The sequence below is a fragment of the Heloderma suspectum genome, chromosome 6, assembly GCF_057233095.1.
Source record: "Heloderma suspectum isolate Gila_16-S chromosome 6, 16-S_ref, whole genome shotgun sequence".
NCBI classification, from domain to species: Eukaryota; Metazoa; Chordata; class Lepidosauria; order Squamata; family Helodermatidae; genus Heloderma; species Heloderma suspectum.
The window spans coordinates 127,571,937-127,592,544 of record NC_139463.1 but is presented as its reverse complement, the minus strand read 5'-3'; the positions used below and the strand labels follow the sequence as shown (position 1 = coordinate 127,592,544).

The window sequence follows — 20,608 nt, the reverse complement described above, 5'->3', positions numbered from 1 at the left end:
CTTTTTAGGAACATAAGAATGGAAGGACTGCCTAGGCTGGGACAGACAGAAAAAGGTCCCATCTAGCCTAGTGCCCTGTCTCCAATTATGGACAGCCAGTAGCAACAGCCGTCCTCCACATCACGCATTTGGAGGTACACTGCGCTGAACTTGGAGGTTCTGTTCAGGAAATTTCCCTTAATAGGAGGTGCAGCAAGGCAGCTGCGGTAAGGAATATGGTTCCTCTAGGAAGGGCGGTTCTCTCCCTAATGAGAGGGAGAAGAGGCAGAAAGCCTTCCCCCAACCTGTGCCCCCCCAGATGTTTTGGACTACAACTCCCATCAGCCCCAGGGCTGATGGGAGTTGTAGTCCAAAACATCTGGAGGGCCACAAGTGGGGGACATTTGAGTGAGAGAGTGTCTATTGAAGAGGAAGGGAGTCTGGGGCCTGAGGCTTTTCAAGGGGATGCTCCTCCTGTTATCACTGGGATCTCACCTTTGGGGCCTTTGATCAGCTTGATCTCCATCACTTTCTCGGCCAGGGGTTTCCTGCGCATGACATAGAGACGCACAATGGAGCCGGCCTCCTTCAGCGCCTCAACTGCCGTGCTGTGTGTCACCTCACGCACGTCCACATCATTCACAAAGAGGATGCTGTCGTTCACCCTGTGCCAGGGACGGATCGAAAGGTGCTTTTCACCAGGGGTGGGGGTGGGTAGTAGCGGGGCAGATGATGCCAGACCCGGGGCATGAGGTGAAGCCGGATCCAGGCAGAGACTTGCGGCAATTCACAGGCCAGCAAAGAGGAAAACCTTTCCATCTCGATTCAGAACGGACTTGTTCTTCCCGAGTGCTTTCAGAGCTGCACCATCAAATTGTTCTCTGAAAACTCTGAAAGAACAAGCCCCTCCCTCCCGCTTTCTACAGTCCTCAGCTTTCGGGAGAAACCAGAAGTCCTGGCAAACTCCAAATCCCAGGAGCTTTGTGACAAAAGGCTGCAGCTGGTTAGGTTCTTGCTTCCCAATGAAGACCAAGCAGCTCCCAAACCCTGCTGCTGGCAAGGGAGGCTCGGGGAAAGGCAAGGAGGGAGGGCAGCTTGGAAAGAGACTATTTGCAACAAGGGTGCTGAACCTCCTTTGGTGAGGACCCCAGTACACCCCTCTGGGGCTCCCCAGATGCTCACGCCCCCTCCCCGTGGACCCACCCCTTTCCCCTGCCTGCCCATCGTTGGGGGGTTTCCCAGCTGTCAGATGTTCACCCCCATGCTAAAAGACTGAAATGCCCCCCCCAAGGCGGAGCGACTGGCTTTTAATTATTACTTTGAAGACACAGCACGGAGAGGGGCACAGAGCCTGCGGTCCCAAATGTGTGGAGGGCACCAGGTGGGGGAAGAGTGCCCTCCATTTTATTTTTCCTTCGATTTGATTTGTGACCTGCCTTGCCAGCACGAAAATGGCGCTCCGGGTGGCTATCTAAACTCTCTCCCACAGCCATTACCTTAGCCGCCCATCCTGTGCAGCAGCTCCCCCAGGGATGATCTTGGTAATGAAGATGCTGGGGTCATCCCCAATGTGGGGGTTGTCGGTGCCGCCGGCGATACTGAACCCCAAACCGGAGTTACCCTGAAAGAGAAAGCCGTCCCACGCCCGCCCCCCAAGAGGCAGAGTTGAATCAGAGCAAGAACCTCAAGCATGCACCCCAATTCTAAGAAATGCATCTTCCTCCTCCCCATCCTGGGCTCCATTACATTCCCACCACCACCACATTGGTTCCTGTGCCAGGAATTACCCGTTCTAGTGTTATTTCCTCGTATTCCATTTCACCTTCCGTTCCATTTACCTGGAAAAAAGAGGGGAGAAAGAGTTTGGTTACTACTATCTTATTAAGACATGAGGAAAATGTGGAATATACACGGAAGATGTTTAGGGTAAGACATTTAGGGCACAATCCTATGCAGGTTTAGACAGAAAAAAGTCCTGAGTTGTAGGACTTTTTTCTGTCTAAACCTGCATAGGATTTCACCCTTAGTATCACTAATAAATAAATAAAATAAATAAGCAGAGGAGAAGACCAGCACAGCACAGACCACTGGGGGTAACAGTGGGAGAAGAGACAGCGAGAGAAAGAGAAGGGATAACTAAAGGGGTGCATGGGCTGGGGAAGGGGGTGGCAAAGGGACAGATCCTGCCAACAACTCACATAAGCTGGTGCTTCTAAGGTGTCTGTGTTGACGATTACCGGTGGGGAATTGGCCTAGGAAAAGCAACAGAGAGAATAAAAATTATATGGCTAAACAGTCCCGATCTCTCTGAACCCTGCGAGGCCGTTATGCAGAGTGGGCAAAGACAGGCCCCTGGGGGAGAGAAAAAGGCCCCCAACCCAGAAGCCATCTTTCCCTTGGGGAGCCCCCATGGGCAGTTGTGGGTGAGCTTTGCCTTCAGGCATTCCTGGAGGGACTTGGCAGCCATGCCCCGACGATGGCTGCCCCACTGAAGGTCTGAGTTGAAGGTGGGTTGCACACCACTCTTTCCACACCGCTGTGGTCTTGCAGAGCTCCGAGTCCATTTCAGGGGGGACCGATGTGGGAGGAAGGACGTCCTCGCGAGGCTGTGAGGCAATGACAGCGTTCCCAAACCTGGCACCCTCCAGAGGTTTTGGATTACAACTCCTATCAGCCCCCCACCATGCTGGCTGGGAGAAGAATGGGAGTTGTAGTCCAACACCTCTGGAGGGTGCCAGGTTTGGGAAGGCCGGGTTAGAAGAACTCACAAAGCTAAGACAGAACCAGCCAAACCCCAAAAAGGGAGGTTAAAAAATTAAAAGCTTCAAAAATCTTTCCACCCTGTTAGCATACAAAACCAAGTGCCCCTACCAGAAACAGTCAAGCAGCCCCCAGCACAACATTTTCAGCGAGGATAACCAAACCCACTTAGAATGACAGACTTCAAATTTAGTCCCGCACCCCCCCTTATAAAAAACACAACTTGCTCTGTTGTGTCCAATACATTTTAATGCCTGGATAAGGGCCAGAAGATGGGGCTATGGGTACAGGCAATGAAGGGTAGCTGGCAAGATTAGGCAGGAGGAAAGTGGCAAAGGGGGCACCCGAAATCAGCAAGCCGTGGCACCCAATCGTGACATTAGGGGGCAGCTCTGACCTCGGAACAGGAGGTTTTGCCCCAGAGGTGGGGGGACGGGACCGTTTGTTGCCCAAGAAACACCAAAACTCTCTCCCACCCCTGCCCCCACTTTCATCCTCTCTCTCTCTCTTCCGGAAGAATTATTCCTCCACCTCCACTGCCCACAACGGTAACCACAGCAACGCCATGGCAACAGCATCTGCATCAGGGGGAGAAGGTTACTGTGGCAACGTGGGAGTCACCAGTCTAAGATGCTCTGGGGTGGTCCTACCGCCCACACCTCTGTCCTTAGTGTGGGTGTGGGGAGAGCCCTCTTAAGAGGGAACGGGGGGGGGGCAATTTTGGGTGCTGGGGATGCACAGGCCATGTGAAAGTCTTGTGCCATGGCATAAAAGATGAGGAAATCCATTCACAATGTGGGGGACGGGGACACCAAGTGTGTGTGTGTGTGTGCGCGCGCACGCCAGAACTGATAAGTCAACATCAGCCCTCCTCAACCTGATGCCCCCCAGATGTGTTGGACGTGATGTGTTAGCACAGTTACAGATGTGTTAGCACAGTTACAAGATGGGGGATACGTGGCTCAACCACACTACGAGCGAGAAGGATCTTGGAATTGTCGTCGATCACAAGCTGAATATGAGCCAACAATGTGATGTGGCTGCAAAAAAGGCAAATGCTATTTTGGGCTGCATTCATAGAAGCATCGCTTCCAAATCCCGGGAAGTACTAGTCCCCCTCTACTCAGCACTGGTTAGGCCTCATCTGGAGTACTGTGTCCAGTTCTGGGCACCACACTTTAAGAAGGATGCAGACAAGCTGGAGAGGGTTCAAAGGAGGGCAACAAAGATGATCAGGGGACTGGAAACAAAGCCCTATGAAGAGAGACTGAAAGAACTGGGCATGTTTAGCCTTGAGAAGAGAAGACTGAGGGGAGATATGATAGCACTCTTCAAGGACTTGAAAGGTTGTCCCAGAGAGGAAGGCCAGGATCTCTTCTGGATCATCCCAGAGTGCAGGACACGGAATAATGGGCTCAAGTTACAGGAAGCCAGATTCCGGCTGAACATCAGGAAAAACTTCCTGAGTGTCAGAGCAATACGGCAATGGAACCAATTACCTGGGGAGGCGGTGGGCTCTCCCACACTGGAGGCCTTCAAGACGAGGCTGGACAGCCATTTGTCAGGGATGCTCTGACTTGGATTCCTGCATTGAGCAGGGGGTTGGACTCGATGGCCTTGTAGGCCCCTTCCAACCCTACTATTCTATGATTCTATGATTCTATGACTACAACTCCAACCACCCCCAGCCAGCTCTCTGGGGATTGTAGGAGTTGTAGCCCAACAGGCCTACGTTTAGGGATGGCTGACAGCACCCATCTGAGAAAGAAAACTCCTATGGCTTTTAATAATTACTTATAAATACTTATTATTATTATTATTATTAGGGTGCATTTCTAGCTCTATCCCAGGGGTCTTGGGATGAGCCACTAGCACTTTCAAAATGTGGCCACCCTCCAAGGGGGACAGGAATCTGATGAGGGGTGTGTGTGTGTCGGGGGGAATCCCAAAAACGAAAGCTGCATTGCACAGCTGGACTGCTGCTCATCTTCCTCAACGCCAGAAATTTGAAGAGCAGGCTTCCTCATCCTGTTTCATAGTTTGCGATTTATGGAGGGGTGTGTATGCGTGCAAGCTGCAGATTTAAGAACCGAAGAATGTCAGACCCCGGGTCCGTCCAGGCTGACATTCTATTTCTCCGACGTTGTTGGGAAGCCCTGTGGGCTAGAAACTTACTTTAAAAATAAAAACCACAATCCTGAAATTCCAAGCGTTTAACAAGCTGTGCTTCTAAATTCATGTTGGGTTCAGACAAAGGCCCTCATTTGTTTTAAGAGGCTTTACTGAAGGGGCCCCTACCCCAATTGGATCAGGCTTTAAGACAGTTTATCCTGATTATGTTTTCCTCAACGGTTCTGGTCTGTAGCTGTGACTGTGTTGTGGGGATTTCAATTACTGATGTTTTATTGCTGGTGTTTGTGGGGTTTTTAAAATGAATTTCTGCTGCTTTATTACTGTGTCAGTTTTTATGATGTGGGATTTCCCTGTGGTATGCTGCCTTGGGTGGGCTCCTGCCCTGAAAGGTGGCCTGCCTAGAAATATTTTAAATAAATCAAATAAATAAAGTTTGAGTAAGATGCCCCCGACCACAGCTGCCATTTGGAAATGGGGGAAGCATCAAGGCTTACTAACACTGCTGCTGCCCCCACCCCCAGTGATATCTTCTGTTCTTCCTCCTGTGGGTCCCATCTGCTCCCCAAAGCCTGAAATATTAATTCCACATGGGCATTAAAGAGTGCAGGAGAAGGGCAGGTGGGAGGGAGCAAGGAGGGAACAGGCGGGGCGGGAACGCCACGCACCTGTCCCAACCTGAGGCCTTCCCCGGTCTGCTTCCCTGCACACCACAGACCCCTCCCTCCATCAACCAAATCGTTTCGCTGGCTCAGTCCTCCCACCGCCGCCTGCCAGTTCTTTCCCTCCATGCTTGACTGCAACTAGGTTTCTCTGGCACATTTTAATCTCGGCCTCTTCCAATTTTCATGACCACAATGCTCAGGCAGCTGAGAGGAAGGAGCCCTGGGGGAGCACTGCAAGTTTAAGATGTACCCCTCCAGCTAGCCCTAGCCCTTTCCCCACAACCCCGGAGCTAACAAGGATGACCTCAGTTCGGCCTCCTAGCAAATAACTTGGGAGGGTGTGGGGGTGCATGTGCAGAAAAGAGAACCCAGGAGTCCTGGCTCCCATCTCCATCTAAGTTGGAGAGACCAGTTTCTCCTGGTATTGCCTAGTTCAGCCTTCCCCAACCCAGCGCCCTCAGATATGTTGGGACTACAGCCCCCAATCATCCCCAACCAGCATGGAAGTTGTAGTCCAACACATCTGGAGGGGGCCAGGTTGGGGAAGTCTGGACTGGTCTCATCCTCTTCAGCCTCGCTTCTTCCTAGCAGAGGACCCAGGTGTTTTGGCTGCTGGCTCATTCGCATCCTGAACTACGTAAGCCCCCCTCCTGAGAATCCAGGGGTCCTGGCCTTCAACTCCTCCTCCACACCCAAATTCAGATTCATTTGATGGCTCTGCGGAGAACCCAGTCATCTTGATTCCCAGCTCTTCTCCCTTTCCAGGCAGAAGGTCAGAAACTAGAAATCAATTTTTAGTAATTCATTTTAAAGACCTGATTTTTAAAAATTGCTCTGAGAGGAGAATGAGGAAAGGGGAGTGGTGCCCAGATGAAACCCCCTGGGTTCTTTCCCCACCTCTAGCAGAAGAGGGGCAGCTAGTAAGCTAGAACTGGATGGGGGAACTGAAGCCAGATGTGGTAGGCGAGACCAAGGGATGCGCCGGGTCCCTCTGGGTAGAGGGGGTTGGCCCAACAGGAGGCCTGGACCCCCTGGGGTCTGTGGCATTGCAGCAGTGGGAAAAGGATGGGAGTGCATCTTGTTCTGTGGGATCTGCCAGGTTGGCAGCTGTGTGTGGGAGGCTGGGGGGGGGCGGAGGGGACTGTGTGGGAGCACATTTGTGGAAGCGCACACGTGTGTGGCATTTGATGATCTGTGTGTGTGTGGTCGTCTCCGAGCGTTAGTGGGCTGTGTGTGCTCCAGTGAGCAGAAAGAGAGGCAGACAGACAGACTGTGGCATGTGGCTGAGGAAATAGATGCATCTTAGATGCAAACAGATGCGTCTTAGGCAAGGGAGGGCTGGGAAATCCGCATTTCAACAGCCGCTTGCACAAGCACCACACTTCAGCAGCCTTCCCCAGCCAAGCACCCTCCGGGTGGCTTGAACAACTACTCCTATTCCAGCTATGCTGGCTGTGCATGATGGGAGTTGTGGTCCAGTCCATCTGGAGGGTGCCAGGTCGGGGAAGAGTGCTTATGTGTGTGCCTGTGTGTGTCTGTGGCAAGCTGCCTGCTTTTCCTCAGCACTGATGTCTCTCTGTGTGTAACACTGCAAGCGAGTTCAATTACTAATGTTAAAAAAAGAAAAGCTGAACACATTCCCATATCTCAAAAGTCGAGCACAATTCCCCAACCAAGCTATACAGACGTGGAATTTCATATGGGGATCAGAACTCATTTATCTTGGGCATCTGGGTGTTCTTTTTCGTTTCTTTTTTAAAGAAGTTCCCAGTCCCTAAGAATGAGCTGGGAATTGATTCATCAAATCTGAGAAGCCAAACTTTGGGGCTTAGTAAGATTCTGGGTGGGGTGGGGACCTTGCTACATCCCATGATTAGTAGTAATAGAATAAGAATATGTGCAAACATACAAACAAACGCAAGTCTGCACATATTATATGAGCCATTCAGCTTTGTTTTGTGCAGAATGGCAAAGAGATGGAGGAGTACCGTCCTGGATTCTGGAACACTGTTGATGCTGGATTGTTTACAGCAGGTGGGTGGATAGCAGCAAGCGTGTGTGTGTGTGCGTGTGAATGTAGGTTGAAGAAACCACACCCCCACGTGCACGACTAGCACACACATGCAAGCCGCGAACAGGAAGCCCGCGGATGCTCGGCTCACACAAGGAGCACATAAACTGCACATATTCACATAACCCATCAAGGCACGTTCCCAGGGCATTAAACACAAGACATGTCATCTGCAAAACAACTGGAGCCAGGCAATGCGCGCGCACACAAATATTTACTGCATAGGAGAGTTGCAGTACCGGCAGACCGGCTGCACTACAAATGACATGCACTGCATCCACGCCACACGCTCGGTCATGGCAAGGCGCACCGCACACGATGCCAACACAAGGGGCATTGCGTGGCTCGCAAAGCAATGGCTGCGATCAGGCTGAACACACACAGGTGGTCCCCACAGCACCAGGAACCCACCACAGGCGTGCAAATCACACCACCGGGATCCACCAGGGGCAGCGGTGTGCCCTGCGCTGTACAAACACGATGCTCAGGCCCAAGTGTCTGGAAAGCAGAGAAGAGGATGCCAACACAGAAGATGCCCCCAAATGTCTGTGGGCAAGCGTACAGCAGCCCCGTGCATCACCGGTTGCTCCTGCGCACACGTGCAGGCCCCTGCTGCAATGCTCCTAATGCACAATCAGTTTGGCCTACATCTTCCTGCAGATTCCTCCTTTACTTATTAAAACAAGCTCTACCAAAAAAAGGAAGGAAAAAAAAGACATCCCCTCCATTTTCTACAGAAACCTAGAACACGGAGGAAAGGTCAGGGTGAAACATGTCTCCCTCCAATGCCACGTTTCCATGTGTGGGCAATGTTATTCTTAAATAGAAAAGCACGCAATGGTGAGAAGCCCCAGCTTCTGACTGAAGTGCGCAGGCCAGACACAGGGTTACTCACTGAGAACTAGAACCTTAGATGCAACTCTCTCTGCAGCCTACGCAGACAGTGAGCACACGGAGTCCCCCCTTCTGTTACATACAAATGTGCACCTGCATGCAAAGAACAAAGGGAGGAAAGCCGGACGCAACTAGCAGCTAGCTTCAGTTGACCCAAAGCATCAGTTGTTTCTACGGTCATCCCACTCTCTTTTGATTTCTCAAAGACAGGAGCCCGCTGGGAATCCCCTTCCTCTCATCTGTGTGAGTTTGAAAGGAGGGTGGGGAGTTCTGAGACTGCAGAGAGGAATGCACTCTGCACATTCTCAGAAGTATCACTGCATTTCCAGGGCTGTGCATTTGACAATTGGGGGATGGGGGGTGGATAGCGAGTCCGTGGAGGGAGTCTGGCTCAGGGCAGAAGCGATGAGGAGGCCCCGTGCAGGGCAGGGCTGAGGCTGCTGCCATGACCCCCTTCCTCCCTCGCTTTTGGGGGCCGAGCCAGAGAGTGGACTTGCATCCCCACTCCAGCAGCCCAAGGTCAGTGAAGGGAGCCCAGGAGAAGCCTCCGTTCCCGGCCTCCACGTACACACCCCGCCCTGAGCCGCCAGAGCACCCCCACCCCCACCTCGCTTCTCCTGGGGCCATATTTTTAAAAAGGCTTTTCGCCGGCAACCCACTTTCCCGAGGAAGACGAGAACAGCGGGGAGGGAGGAGAGGCAGTAAATTTGCTCTGCTACCAACCGAGGCTTGGCATGAATTATTCACAGCTGCTAATGAGGCTGCCTTGTTCTGTTCCAAAGGCACGACAAGTTTCATTTCATTTACACACACGCACATGCACACGCACGCACTCGGCCCCCTCGCCCCTGGCCTTCCACTGGAGCAGGAGCTGCATCAAGAAATCTGTATAACGCAGCCTCCCCCTCCAGATGTTTGGGACTTCAACTCCCATCAGCCCCAGCCAGCATGGCCAATGGTCAAGAATGCTGGGAGCTGTGGTCCAAGACATCTGGGGGCTGCCATGTTGGGGAAGGCCCATGTAAATGGTTCCTCCGCCCCAGAGGTAGCTGCATGGCAGCTAGAGATAGGAACTCTTATTTAAAAGCAAACAGAGAACCAGAGCCCCAGAAGAGGCTGCATTTCAGCCCCAAACAGGCAGACTGTGAAAAGTAACCCCTTTCACCCAGGCACTGGCTATGTCTAAGGAGCTAGTCCTCCTTGTGTCTGGGCTATACTACTGCAGGTGGTAATGTTGTTTGCCACAGCATCCTTTCTTTCTCCTTATTTTCAAAAATGTTTTCTAGTTGGGGGGCAGCCAAACTTGGATGTATGTATGCTCATTTTATGATTTTTACTTTAGATATATATTATCCTTTCCTGCTACACAGTGATGCTTATTCCGAGTCAATATGTTTAGCAGCAGGGCAGCAGAAGCAAACTCCATTTTATTCCCATGGTCGTGATGGTGCTATGATTTAAGCGACTTCAAAATGCAATACTGCACATGCTCAGAGTATGTCTTTTTAATCAGGGTTGGCACACCGTTCTGATTTTAATTCTGTTGCTATAACATCTCAGGAATGGAGAGGCAGCTGTGAAACAGGGAATGGTGGCGGCTGGGGCAGAGCTGAAAAGAGAAATGCTTGCTGCATGCTTCATAATCGAAGTCATACATGAGCAATGGGCTGGATGCGCCCGATTTCGTCTGATCTTCTTAAGCTAAGCAGGGTCAGCCCTGGTTAGCACTTGGATGGGAGACCGCCTAGGAACCAGGCTTCCTGCATTGAGCAGGGGGTTGGACTCAGTGGTCTTGTAGGCCCCTTCCAACCCTATGATTCTATGATACATCTTTTCCGAATGTAGCCTTTAAAGGGTGGGGGGCTAAAACCATTATGTTCAGGGTCCAAAATTACCTAGCTGCTCCACCAATAACCACTCCCCAAGTTGGCCATCTCCGTGAGAACTATTCTTTGTTGGTTTGTTTATAATTTCATCCCACCATTTCTATACAAGGACCCGGGAGGGGGAGAAGGCTATCTGGTTCTAACCCCTCCTTAAATCCTCATAAGAACCCTGTGAGGTAGGGTTAGGCTAAGAGAGAGAGAGAGAGAGAGAGACTGGCCCAAGATCACTGAGTCAGCTTCATGGTTAAGTGGGATGCGAACCTGCATCTCTCCACTTCTAGTCAAACACTGCACCCCAGCCTTCCCCAACTTGGTGCAACTCCATCATGATGGGAGTTGTAGTCCAACACATCTGGAGGACACCAGGTCAGGGAAGGGTCTCAAGCAGGCCTCAGAGGCCTTGCTGACGCTACATTCGGAAAAGATGCCCTGCTCGTTTTCCCACGCATAAAGTAATGTTTCAAAAGTGTGCACATGAGCACGTGTGGCGAAAACATGGTGGACGGCAGCCATGTCTGTGCGCAAGGCTGCCCCTCGCCATGTTTTCTACTCACCGGCCTAATTGCTGCAGTCTTGGCACAGAGACAACACGGGCCAAACCCGGCTCCGTCGAGCTCAGTACGCCTTCTCCAACCCAGTGCCCTCCAGATATGTAGGACTACAACTCCTATCATCCTCAGCAATGCAATTACTATCCCCCTTGGAGGACGGCCACATCAGACCTTCAGGGCAGAGCTGGAGGTGAGCTCAGCAAATATTCATCATCATCATATGAAATTATTAGTCTTCTTTCTGGGCTGGAATCTGTCAGCCATCAGGGAAGGGAGACCACCCCTCTCCAACCTGATCCATTGGCCATGTGGGCTGGGGATGAGGGAAGTTGCAGTCCAGCACAACTGGAGGACACTGGGGTCAGGGAAGGCTCATCCATCCGGTCTCGTAGCAGCTCTCCAGGCATTTGGGCAGAGTTCTTTCCCCATCACTTCCTGTTCTCCTGCCAGTTGCCATGGAGGAGGAAGGAGCATTTTCCGGGGTGGGGCGGGGCGGGGCGAGGTAACATCCACTCTGGCTCCAAGGCCCCAAATGGGAACCACAGAGAAACCACAAACACTGGGGAGCTGCCCCCAGATAAGGAAGCCTTGTGTTAAGATGGCTGCGTGGTCAGTGCCACGGAGAGAAGAATACCCAGATAAAAAAGGAGAAAGATGCGGAAGGGTGGCCTTTGCGAGCACCTCCCCAGGCGCCCCTGCCCCCACCAGCGGCAGCTGCGTTTCCGTCCACCCTCCAGCCGCTAACCCCTGCCAGGCAATGCAGCAGTTCCTGGGAAGCTCTGCCAATGCGAATCGGGGGCCGTTAATCTTCTAAATGGCCCCCTGCTCTTGCCTGCCAGCCACTGTGAGCCAGGCAGGCAAGGAGGGATCAAGGGGGGGGGCACAAATGCCCAAGGGAGGGACAGCGGAGGCCTCTGCACCAGAAACCGAAGCGGGGGCGAGGGGAGGCCGGGGGGAGGGGGCAACTATGCTGATGACCTCAATTCAGTGTGTGGGGGGTGGAGGTGTGGGGCTGAACTGTGAGGCCACAGGTGTGTGGGGGGAAGGTGGACTGGACTGAACTGTGAGACCAGAGGTGTGGGGGGGAGGTACAGGGAAGGCCATGAAGTTAGGATTTGGGGTTCAGCGGAGAACATCACAGGAGTCCTCCCATGCTACATTTCGTGCGGATTTTTACAACTGCAGCATTAAAGAGAGAGAAAAAAGGGGGTGCTCCCCCCCCCCCGGAGAAAAGAAATTGTTCAAGAACCCAAGTCATGTAAGTGCTCTTGCACTCTCCCATTCATAACTCGGAACATTTACAGTATAAACACTGACGCTATCTGTCTATAAAGCTGACGCACTAACGCCCCCCCCCAACACATACACAGACACTGCTTCATTCACACACGCCGCAAAGAAATCTGGACTCCAATTCTGACCCACCAGTATTCAAGCAAAATGATCCCCCCGCCCAATCCGACATTATTCAGCCCTAGAGATTTCTTTGAATTCAGGGGACTCCTCTGAGTAACCCTGGGGAGCCTCTTGAACCCCCATCTGCAGCCAGACAGCCACAGCCAGCCCCCCATCAATTTCCAGGTGTCCTGGTCTCAAATCCTCACCGACAACCCCCAAATTCCAGCCCTGGAAATAGTCTGAAATCTATCTGCAGACACAAACTGCAGACTAGATAAGCCCTCTGAAGAACATCTCTGCTCCCTCTGTGTTTCCCAGCCCACAGGACCCCCAAATTCCAGATCCACAGCTCCATGGTGATCCCCGAGAGGGTCCCTTGAGGTCCTCGGCCCCCTGGCCCCAATATCTGAGCCCCTGTTGATCTCCTCCCACCCCTACCCCCCAGCCCCACCCCAGCGATGACCCTTTCATCCAGACCTGCCCCTTTCCCCTCGGCTCTGCCCCGCTCCAGGCCTCAAAGCCCCAGGACTGAGCTAGGGTTCCCGCTCCAAGCTGTTTTGTCCTGTGGTCTGGGGGTCCTCGTGTCCTTCACTGTGGGGCCAGTCTTAAGGAGAGGGCCGTTTACGGGGCAGGGCTGGGGAGCCAGATGGGCTGGCAGAAGGGCGACCGGCTGCCTTGCTGACCGCAACCCCCCCCCACGCACAAATGCCACGGCCACAACCTGACTGTTTAACACCCCAAACCCAGAGCCCCCCCCCCGGGGACCCCAGACACCTACCCGTGAACACAGGAGTCCTGCCTGCCTCCCGGCTGCCCCCTTGCATCCCGAAGAACCGCAAGAGAGGACCCAATACCCCCCCCCCCACGCACCTGGAGGCCCTGGCTCCCTTCGCTCAGGCTTGCTTCCCGGTCCCTGAGAGAACCCAGGGGCCCCCGCCCCCACTGACACCCCCTCTCATACATTGCCCCCTCATGCCCGCCTCTCCCCCTTCTCCCTGGATCTTTGGCCCCAAGGCGTCCTGCCCCCCCGCACCCCCCCACACCTTCCTCGCCCACACCCCGCGGTGTCTGCATCGCGCACCCCAAAACGCAAGCTCCCCCGGCCCCGCTTTGGGTAGCATCTCGCCTGCCAGTGCCCCGTCCCACCGCCCAGGGGGCAGGATCCGCCTCCCGCGCCCGCCTCCCCTCCCCTCCCCTCCCCTCCGGAGCCCCTGCCCAGGGAGCCCCCGCAGCCCCTTCCCTCCCACTCGCGCCCCCCCGCCGCCCGTACCGTGAGCAGATGCCGTCGCTTCTTCGCCTTCCGGACGTTGCTAATGAAGCGGCGTCCCATTTTCTTGGCGTACCACACCGACACGAACATGATGCCCTCGGGGCGACGTCGCGCCCCCCCGCCCCGCCCCGCCCCGCCCCCAGGCGCCCGGAGGGAGCGCGGAGCCGCCCCCGAGCCGGATCCCCGCCGCCGCCTCAGCGCGGAGGGGGCGCCCCGCGCGGCGCCCGGCCCGGCCCCCTCCTGGGCTCCGCTGCGCGGGGCGGCGGCATCGGCGCGGGCCTCGGCGGGCGGGAGGCTCCGGCGCGCCCCGGAGGCGGGAGGCGGAAGGCTCCGGCGCCGCCCCCCGCCGCTGCCGGGGGACGGGGAGGCGGCCGAGGGGCCGACGAGCCTGCCCGCGGGCCGGGGGGAGCGGGGGGAGGGGCGAGAGGCAGGTGGACCGGGGAATTCCCACCCGGGGAGGGGCCGATGGCCGGGCGGGCCGGCGGGCGGGCGGGCCGGCGGGCCCCTGCGCCGCGTGCCTCGCGGGCGGCTCGGCTTTGGACCGATGGGCCCGATCCGCCACGGGGAGCCCTTCCTCGGATGGAAGGCCCCTGCCCCGCCCGGGGCTCTCGGACCCGCTGCTCCCCGCGGCCGGCCCTGTCCTTTGCTCTGGGCACGCGGGCGCCCCGATGGGGCGGACTGGGTCCCCGTGCCGAGGGGGCCAAGGGCGCGCCGGGAGCGGGCCGGGCCGGCAAGCTTCCCTCTGGCGAGGCCAGGGGGGTGGGGGGAAGAGAAGGTTCTTTTGGACTTCTCCCCGGCTAGCGAGCAGAACTCTCCGCTCTCCTCCGCCTCGCCTCCCCCTCCGGCCGGGTGCACCCACAGGACGTGGGTGGGCGCCCCCCGAGCGCGGGGTTCGGGGCTGGCTTTGGGAGCGGGGGAAGGGAGAAAGCGCTAACAGGGGCCCCCATCCCTCCGGAGCATCCTTCAAGCCGCAGACCAGGCAGCGACCGGGAAGGGACGGGACGGGACGGGACGGGGGGGCGGCGCCAGGGTTTCCGGTGGCGGGGGCAGGGGGGAAGGACAGGAAAAGGATGCCAGGACGCCTGGGTTCTCAAAAATGGGGTGGGCTAGCGCAGAGAAGACCTGGGAGGGGGGCTCGGCGAGGGGAGGGCTGGCAGCCAGGGGGACCGGAGGGAGGGGGTCTGGAAATCAGCCGGGGCTCTGGGTTCTCTGCAGCAGCCTTCCTCAACCTGGTGCCCTCCGGACGGGTCAGACTACTGGCCCCATCGTCTCCAGAGAGATGATGGGAGTTGTAGTCTGGCACACCTGGGTGTGGAAGACCGCTCTAGGGGGAGAATGCAGGCAAGCGGTTTAGCGGAAGAGGTGTCCCAGAACTCCTGGGGTCTTTGGGGAGGAAATGTGATTCCCCGCGCAAGACGGTCAGCACGTGACCCCCTCATTTCTCTAGTCCGGGGCCCGGACTTAAGGGATTAGGCTGGGCTTGGAGAGCAAAGCCCACAGTCCTGGATGGAAAGCGGAGTTTTAGCGGGTTAGAAGGCGGGGGGGGGGGGGCGGCACAGATCTCCTGTGTTCTGGAAGGCAATCCAGCTGTGGAGCTGCAGTTGTCAGGAACCGCCACCAGGTGGCACCCCTATCCTGCAGCTGTTTGCTGCCAAGCACATAGGGGGTGTTAAAAGGGTCAAGGGGTTTTTCTCCAGGCGAGGGGGTTTTCTGGAGGCAGGTGGGTGGGGGAGAACAGTAGCTAGGGGAAGGAAGTTATGTGGGTAAAAAGATCAGGGGCTTCTTAGTTACCTGGGAGAAGGACTTTGCAAGGGTCAAACACCTGCGCAGAACAACAGGGACGGTGGAAACCTCGGTGCAGTGAGCTCTGCAAAAGTGCAGCAGGCTCTCACCGAGTCTCGCTGCCACAACTCTGCCAAGAAAGCAGCAAACTGGGTGGGGTGGAATGAGAATCGCAAGTGCAGAGACACAGCACCTGCCCCCCGCACAGTGGTTCTCCCTCCCTCCTTCTCCTCATGCCCTCTAACAGCCCTTGGTCCAACATTCAGATTATATTTGCTAGGTGGCTCCCCAGCTTCCGTGCAGCTTTTTCCCCATTCAAGAAGGCTGAAACGCCGCTCCTCAGGCCGAGCGACTGGCAGGAAGGGCTTGAAGCCAAAATGTGATCGCGTTTGGGGCTTTTTGCCTTTGGCCCCACCCATTCCTGGAATGTGGCCCCCGAAGCTTCTCTGAAATGGGATTCAGCCCTTGGGCTGACAGGTTCTGCATCCCTGTTTCTGTGGTTCTCTGGAGAATGCAAGCTTTGGAGTCCCACCGAACTCTTCTGTCGAGCAGAAATGAACACAACTGGGTATTATATCACTAAAAGCAGGGAGGGAAGAGTTCTATCATGTGTACATAGCCCTGCATCAGCCTTCCCCAACCTGGAACCCGCTGGAGCTGTTAGACTACAACTCCCATCATGATGCCAGTCCAATACCTCTGGAGGGCGCCAGGTTGGAGAAGGCTGTTCCACACAAACCTAAATGGGTTGTAAGAACATCACAGCAGCCCTGCTGGATGCGGCCAACAGCCCCCCCCCCAGTCCAGCATGTAGCTTCCTTCCCTTGCCAGCCACCCAGGTGCCTGAAGAAGCCGGCAAGCTTGGCAGGACAGCCCGCTGCCCGGCCCACCCATCTAGCCCAGGAAGGTGGGGGAAGGGAGGTGGATGCTAAGAGAGCCGTATGAGGAGAGCTGTCAAGGCGTCCTCATTCACCCTTTGTTGAAAAGGAACTGTTGTTCCAATAATTCACAGGAACAGCACCGTTTCTTAGAAAAATGACCCTTTCTGTCTGCCTTTCCTCACAGAGGGAAGGTGATTGTTCACCAAATACCACACTCATACAGACTTTCAATCACCCAAAGCACCGAAGGCTATGAAAGTACACACACACACACACACACACACACCTCGCACCGGCCCCCGCCAACATGGTGCTTTCCAGATGTGTTGGACCGCAAATCTCATCATTCCCAGCCAGCATGCTGGGATTTGCAGTCCAACACATCCGGAAGGCACCTGCTCGGAGAAGTCTGCCTCACACTTTAAGAGGGGGCTCAATTCACCTGAAGACGCACAAGATTCGCCTTCTCCGTGACTGGCTTCTGCATCATTTCCTTCCATCTGGGCTGAGTATGCAGACCCTACAACGTTCCCCAGTGCTCCTCTCCTCAGCCCCTCTTGGCCTCGTGCAAAGTTCTTCTCCCATCCAAATTGAACTCCCTTCCTGCTCCCCTCCCAGAAATCGCACAGCATGTCCACATACTACGCAGCACCCTTGACTGCTTGAGCAGCCTTGGGAACATCCCAGAGCAGTGTGGCAGCTCCAGGGACTGGGAACATATTGTGTGGGTTTGGGCTGGGGGGATCGGCAAGGCCATCTTAGCCTATTATATTCTTACAGCACGGGTGTTGCTGAGCACCTTGGGCAGCTCCTTCAGAGTTCTGACTGAAACCCGGAGCGGATCCACTGCCCCACTGGCGTGGGAGCCATCAGCCTCGGCTGGGTTTTGGTCGTGTCCTGGCTTTTGCGGGCCAAGCTCTTCTCTGAAACTGAAGTGGGCCCTCAGGCGGAAAGAGGTTGTGCCTCCTGCCTTACAGCAAAACTAGGAAGCCCTTTAGGGCAGGGACCGGACTTCTGGCACGTTTCGGAAAGTGCTGCACACAGATGGGTGTGCTACAGAAATAATAAACAGAAATGGGGTTATCAACGGATTTTATTGTCAGTATTCTGCCTGGCGTTTAAGCAACGAATCCATCAAATCTAAATACATTTGCATCCTGCAAACCCCAGGGAAAGAGCCTTGCCAAAGCTCTTAGGGCAGGTGCCTGTTATCTAAGCAGAGATATAACTTGCCAGTTTTGCTAACTTTGGGCAAGCCATCCCGGCGTTTCTAATGCAACACAGCGAGGGCAGAGCCAGACCTCACTGTATCCCTTACGGGCACAGATCCTTCAAGAGCCCAGATCCTGGAGTTCTCACTTGTCAAACCCACTGATTAACCGAGGGACATTTATTTTCCCTCCTTAATTCCTTTTAGCTGATTATTTAACCTCGACAGACTGAATTTTGCAGGCCTCAAAAAGAGTGTTTGCTGTGTGGCTGCTGGCACATTTCCTCTAACACAGCCACGGCTGTCCCACATCAGAGACAGGAGCTAGAGTAGGAGAGCCTGAAATAATCTGCTCCTGGCTAGCTGTCTTCTTCCACACATGGCAAAACCAATAATGCCTCGCCCCATCAACAAGGATGACCCCACTCCCTTCGAACAAAGGAGTTCTCAAATACAATTATAACCAGCAACTCCTCCAACTATCCCTCCATCTGCTCACCCCACGATGCCTTGAACAAGGGTGGGGCTGACATGTCACCTTTCAGATTCCTCAGTGGCATGTGCAGTATGGAGATTTTAATACTGGCCTTCCCTACAGGGTGATTGTCAAGAACAAAATAACGCAAGGGAAATACTTTGAGCAGCCTAAAAGCAGCCTATAAATGTTCATTATTAATATTTATTTGTTTCGATACCACCCTTGAATCATATTCCCAGGGCAGTTCACAAAAATGATAATAATAAAAAGAAAGTATCAGGACAAACAAAAAAAACCCGAACGGAAAGACACAAAATCATAAAAGTGGCATAGAAAGAGTCAGCAGGGTCACAATTGCATCTAAAAAGCTTGGGACAAGAAAAAGTTCTTTGCTGGTGCCAAAAGGACAATAAGGTAAGTGCCAGGCATACCTATCTGGGGAGAATGTCCTGCAGCGGGAGTGCCACCACTGAGAAGGCCCTCTTTCTCTAGCTGCCCCCACCTCCCAACCTCACCTGAGATGGCAGGGGCACCTGCAGGAGGCCCCCAGTTGAAGATCTTAACGTGTGGGTAGGTACATACAGAGACAGGTGGTCCTTCAAGTGTTAATATCATTAATATTACTATTTATTATAATTGTTCATATGACTATTAGTAATAATTTCAAAAAACCCACACCCAATTTCACACATTTTTCTGCACAGGAAAGGCAAGCCTTCCCCAGTTTGTTGCCCTCCAGATGTTTTAGACTACAACTACTGCCATCTCTTCCCATTGGTCATGCTGGCTGGGGACTGATGGGAGTTGTAGTCCAAACATCTGGAGGTCACTGGGTTGGGGAAACCTGGGACAGGAGAATTGTTATTTTTTGTATCTGAATCCACCAACATTAACATTATTCCGAATTTCCAGTCCGCTCAAATGCGGGGCTTGGACGGGGGGGGGGGCAGGTGTGGGGAATACTGCTTTGCCCCACCCCATGCACCAAATCAAATGAATTAATACAAATTAGTTTGCCGGTCCATTTCCCCACCCCCAATTGGGAACGGATACTCCCTTATAACCGAGAACTACTGGAAGTACAAGCAGGGTTTCGAAGAGGCAGAGGAACTAGAGATCAAATCGCCAACATTCACTGGATCATGGAGAAAGCAAGAGAATTCCAGAAAAACGTCTATTTCTGCTTCATTGACTACGCTAAAGCCTTTGATTGTGTGGATCACAACAAACTCTGGCAAATTCTGAAAGAGATGGGAGTACCAGACCACCTTACCTGTCTCCTGAGAAACCTGTATGAGGGCCAAGAAGCAACAGTAAGAACCAGACATGGAACAACCGATTGGTTCAAAATTGGGAAAGGAGTACGACAAGGCTGCATATTGTCGCCCTGCTTATTTAATTTATATGCAGAGTACATCATGAGAAACACCGGGTTGGATGAATCACAGGTCGGAATTAAGATTGCCGGTAGAATTATCAACAACCTCAGATACGCAGATGATACCACCCTAATGGCAGAAAGCGAAGAGGATCTCAAGAGCCTCTTGTTGAGGGTGAAAGTGGAGAGTGCAAAAGCTGGTTTGAAACTCAACATTAAAAAAACGAAGATCGTGGCATCTGGCCTCATCACTTCCTGGCATATAGAAGGGGAAGAAATGGAAGCAGTGACAGATTTTACTTTCTTGGGCTCCAAGATCACCGCAGACGGTGACTGTAGCCATGAAATTAAAAGACGCTTGCTCCTTGGGAGGAAAGCTATGGCACACCTAGACAGCATAGTAAGAAGCGGAGACGTCACCTTGCCGACAAAGGTCCATCTAATCAAAGCTATGGTTTTCCCAGTAGTAATGTATGGCTGTGAGAGCTGGACTATAAGGAAGGCTGAGTGCCTAAGAACTGATGCTTACGAACTGTGGTGCTGGAGAAGACTCTTACGAGTCTCCTGGACTGCAAGGAGGTCAAATCAGTCCATCCTAAAGGAAATCAACCCTGAGTGCTCACTGGAAGGACAGATACTGAAGCTGAAGCTCAAATATTTTGGCCACCTAATGCGAAGAGAAAAGTCACTGGAAAAGACCCTGATGCTGGGAAAGATTGAAGGCAAAAGGAGAAGGGGACGGCAGAGGATGAGATGGCTAGATAGCATCACCGATGCAATGAATATGGACTTGAGCACACTCCGGGAGAGAGCGGAGGACAGGAAGGCCTGGCGTGCTATGGTCCATGGGGTCACCAAGAGTCGGACATGACTTAACGACTGAACAACAACAACTCCCCTATAAACCACAAAAAAGATCCAGTCCAAAACACCACTCCACCGCCCTGCCCCAAGCCACCTCCCCACCCCCACAATGATAAATACCTCTTAGTAGGGTAGAGCGGAGGCCACGCATGTTGTGGGGTTCTGCGGAGTTTGTGTCAGGGTGGGTGTCAAAGAGTGGAGGTACTGAATGCACAAAGCCAAATACAAGCATGCGCGGACACAAGGCACATGCAAAGCAGACGGAGCCACAACAGGTACACGCATGCCGGTGCGCAGCTTGAGCACAGGGAACATTTGGCTGATCTGGCTGGCAAAAAACACAGAATTTGGGGGCAGCATCCTGCCTCTCCATCAGACCTGGGAGAGATGGAACTATTTAGAAAAAGGAGC

At 53.9% G+C, this 20,608-nt stretch overlaps 1 protein-coding gene across 1 annotated transcript in view; it reads right to left on the bottom strand.

The window, feature by feature from the left end:
• The window catches only part of DLG4 (discs large MAGUK scaffold protein 4), a 29,302-nt gene extending 15,614 nt beyond the window's left edge, over positions 1–13,688 (bottom strand). Inside the window, exons 1-5 of the mRNA XM_084806825.1 lie at positions 13,605–13,688; positions 2,178–2,231; positions 1,767–1,817; positions 1,476–1,600; positions 475–644 (exon numbers count right to left, since the gene is read on the bottom strand). Of these exons, the coding sequence (XP_084662951.1) occupies positions 475–644; positions 1,476–1,600; positions 1,767–1,817; positions 2,178–2,231; positions 13,605–13,664 (460 nt within the window). The 5' untranslated portion in view covers positions 13,665–13,688. The remainder of the gene's footprint in view (positions 1–474; positions 645–1,475; positions 1,601–1,766; positions 1,818–2,177; positions 2,232–13,604) is intronic.
• Between the last annotated feature and the right edge of the window lie 6,920 nt (positions 13,689–20,608).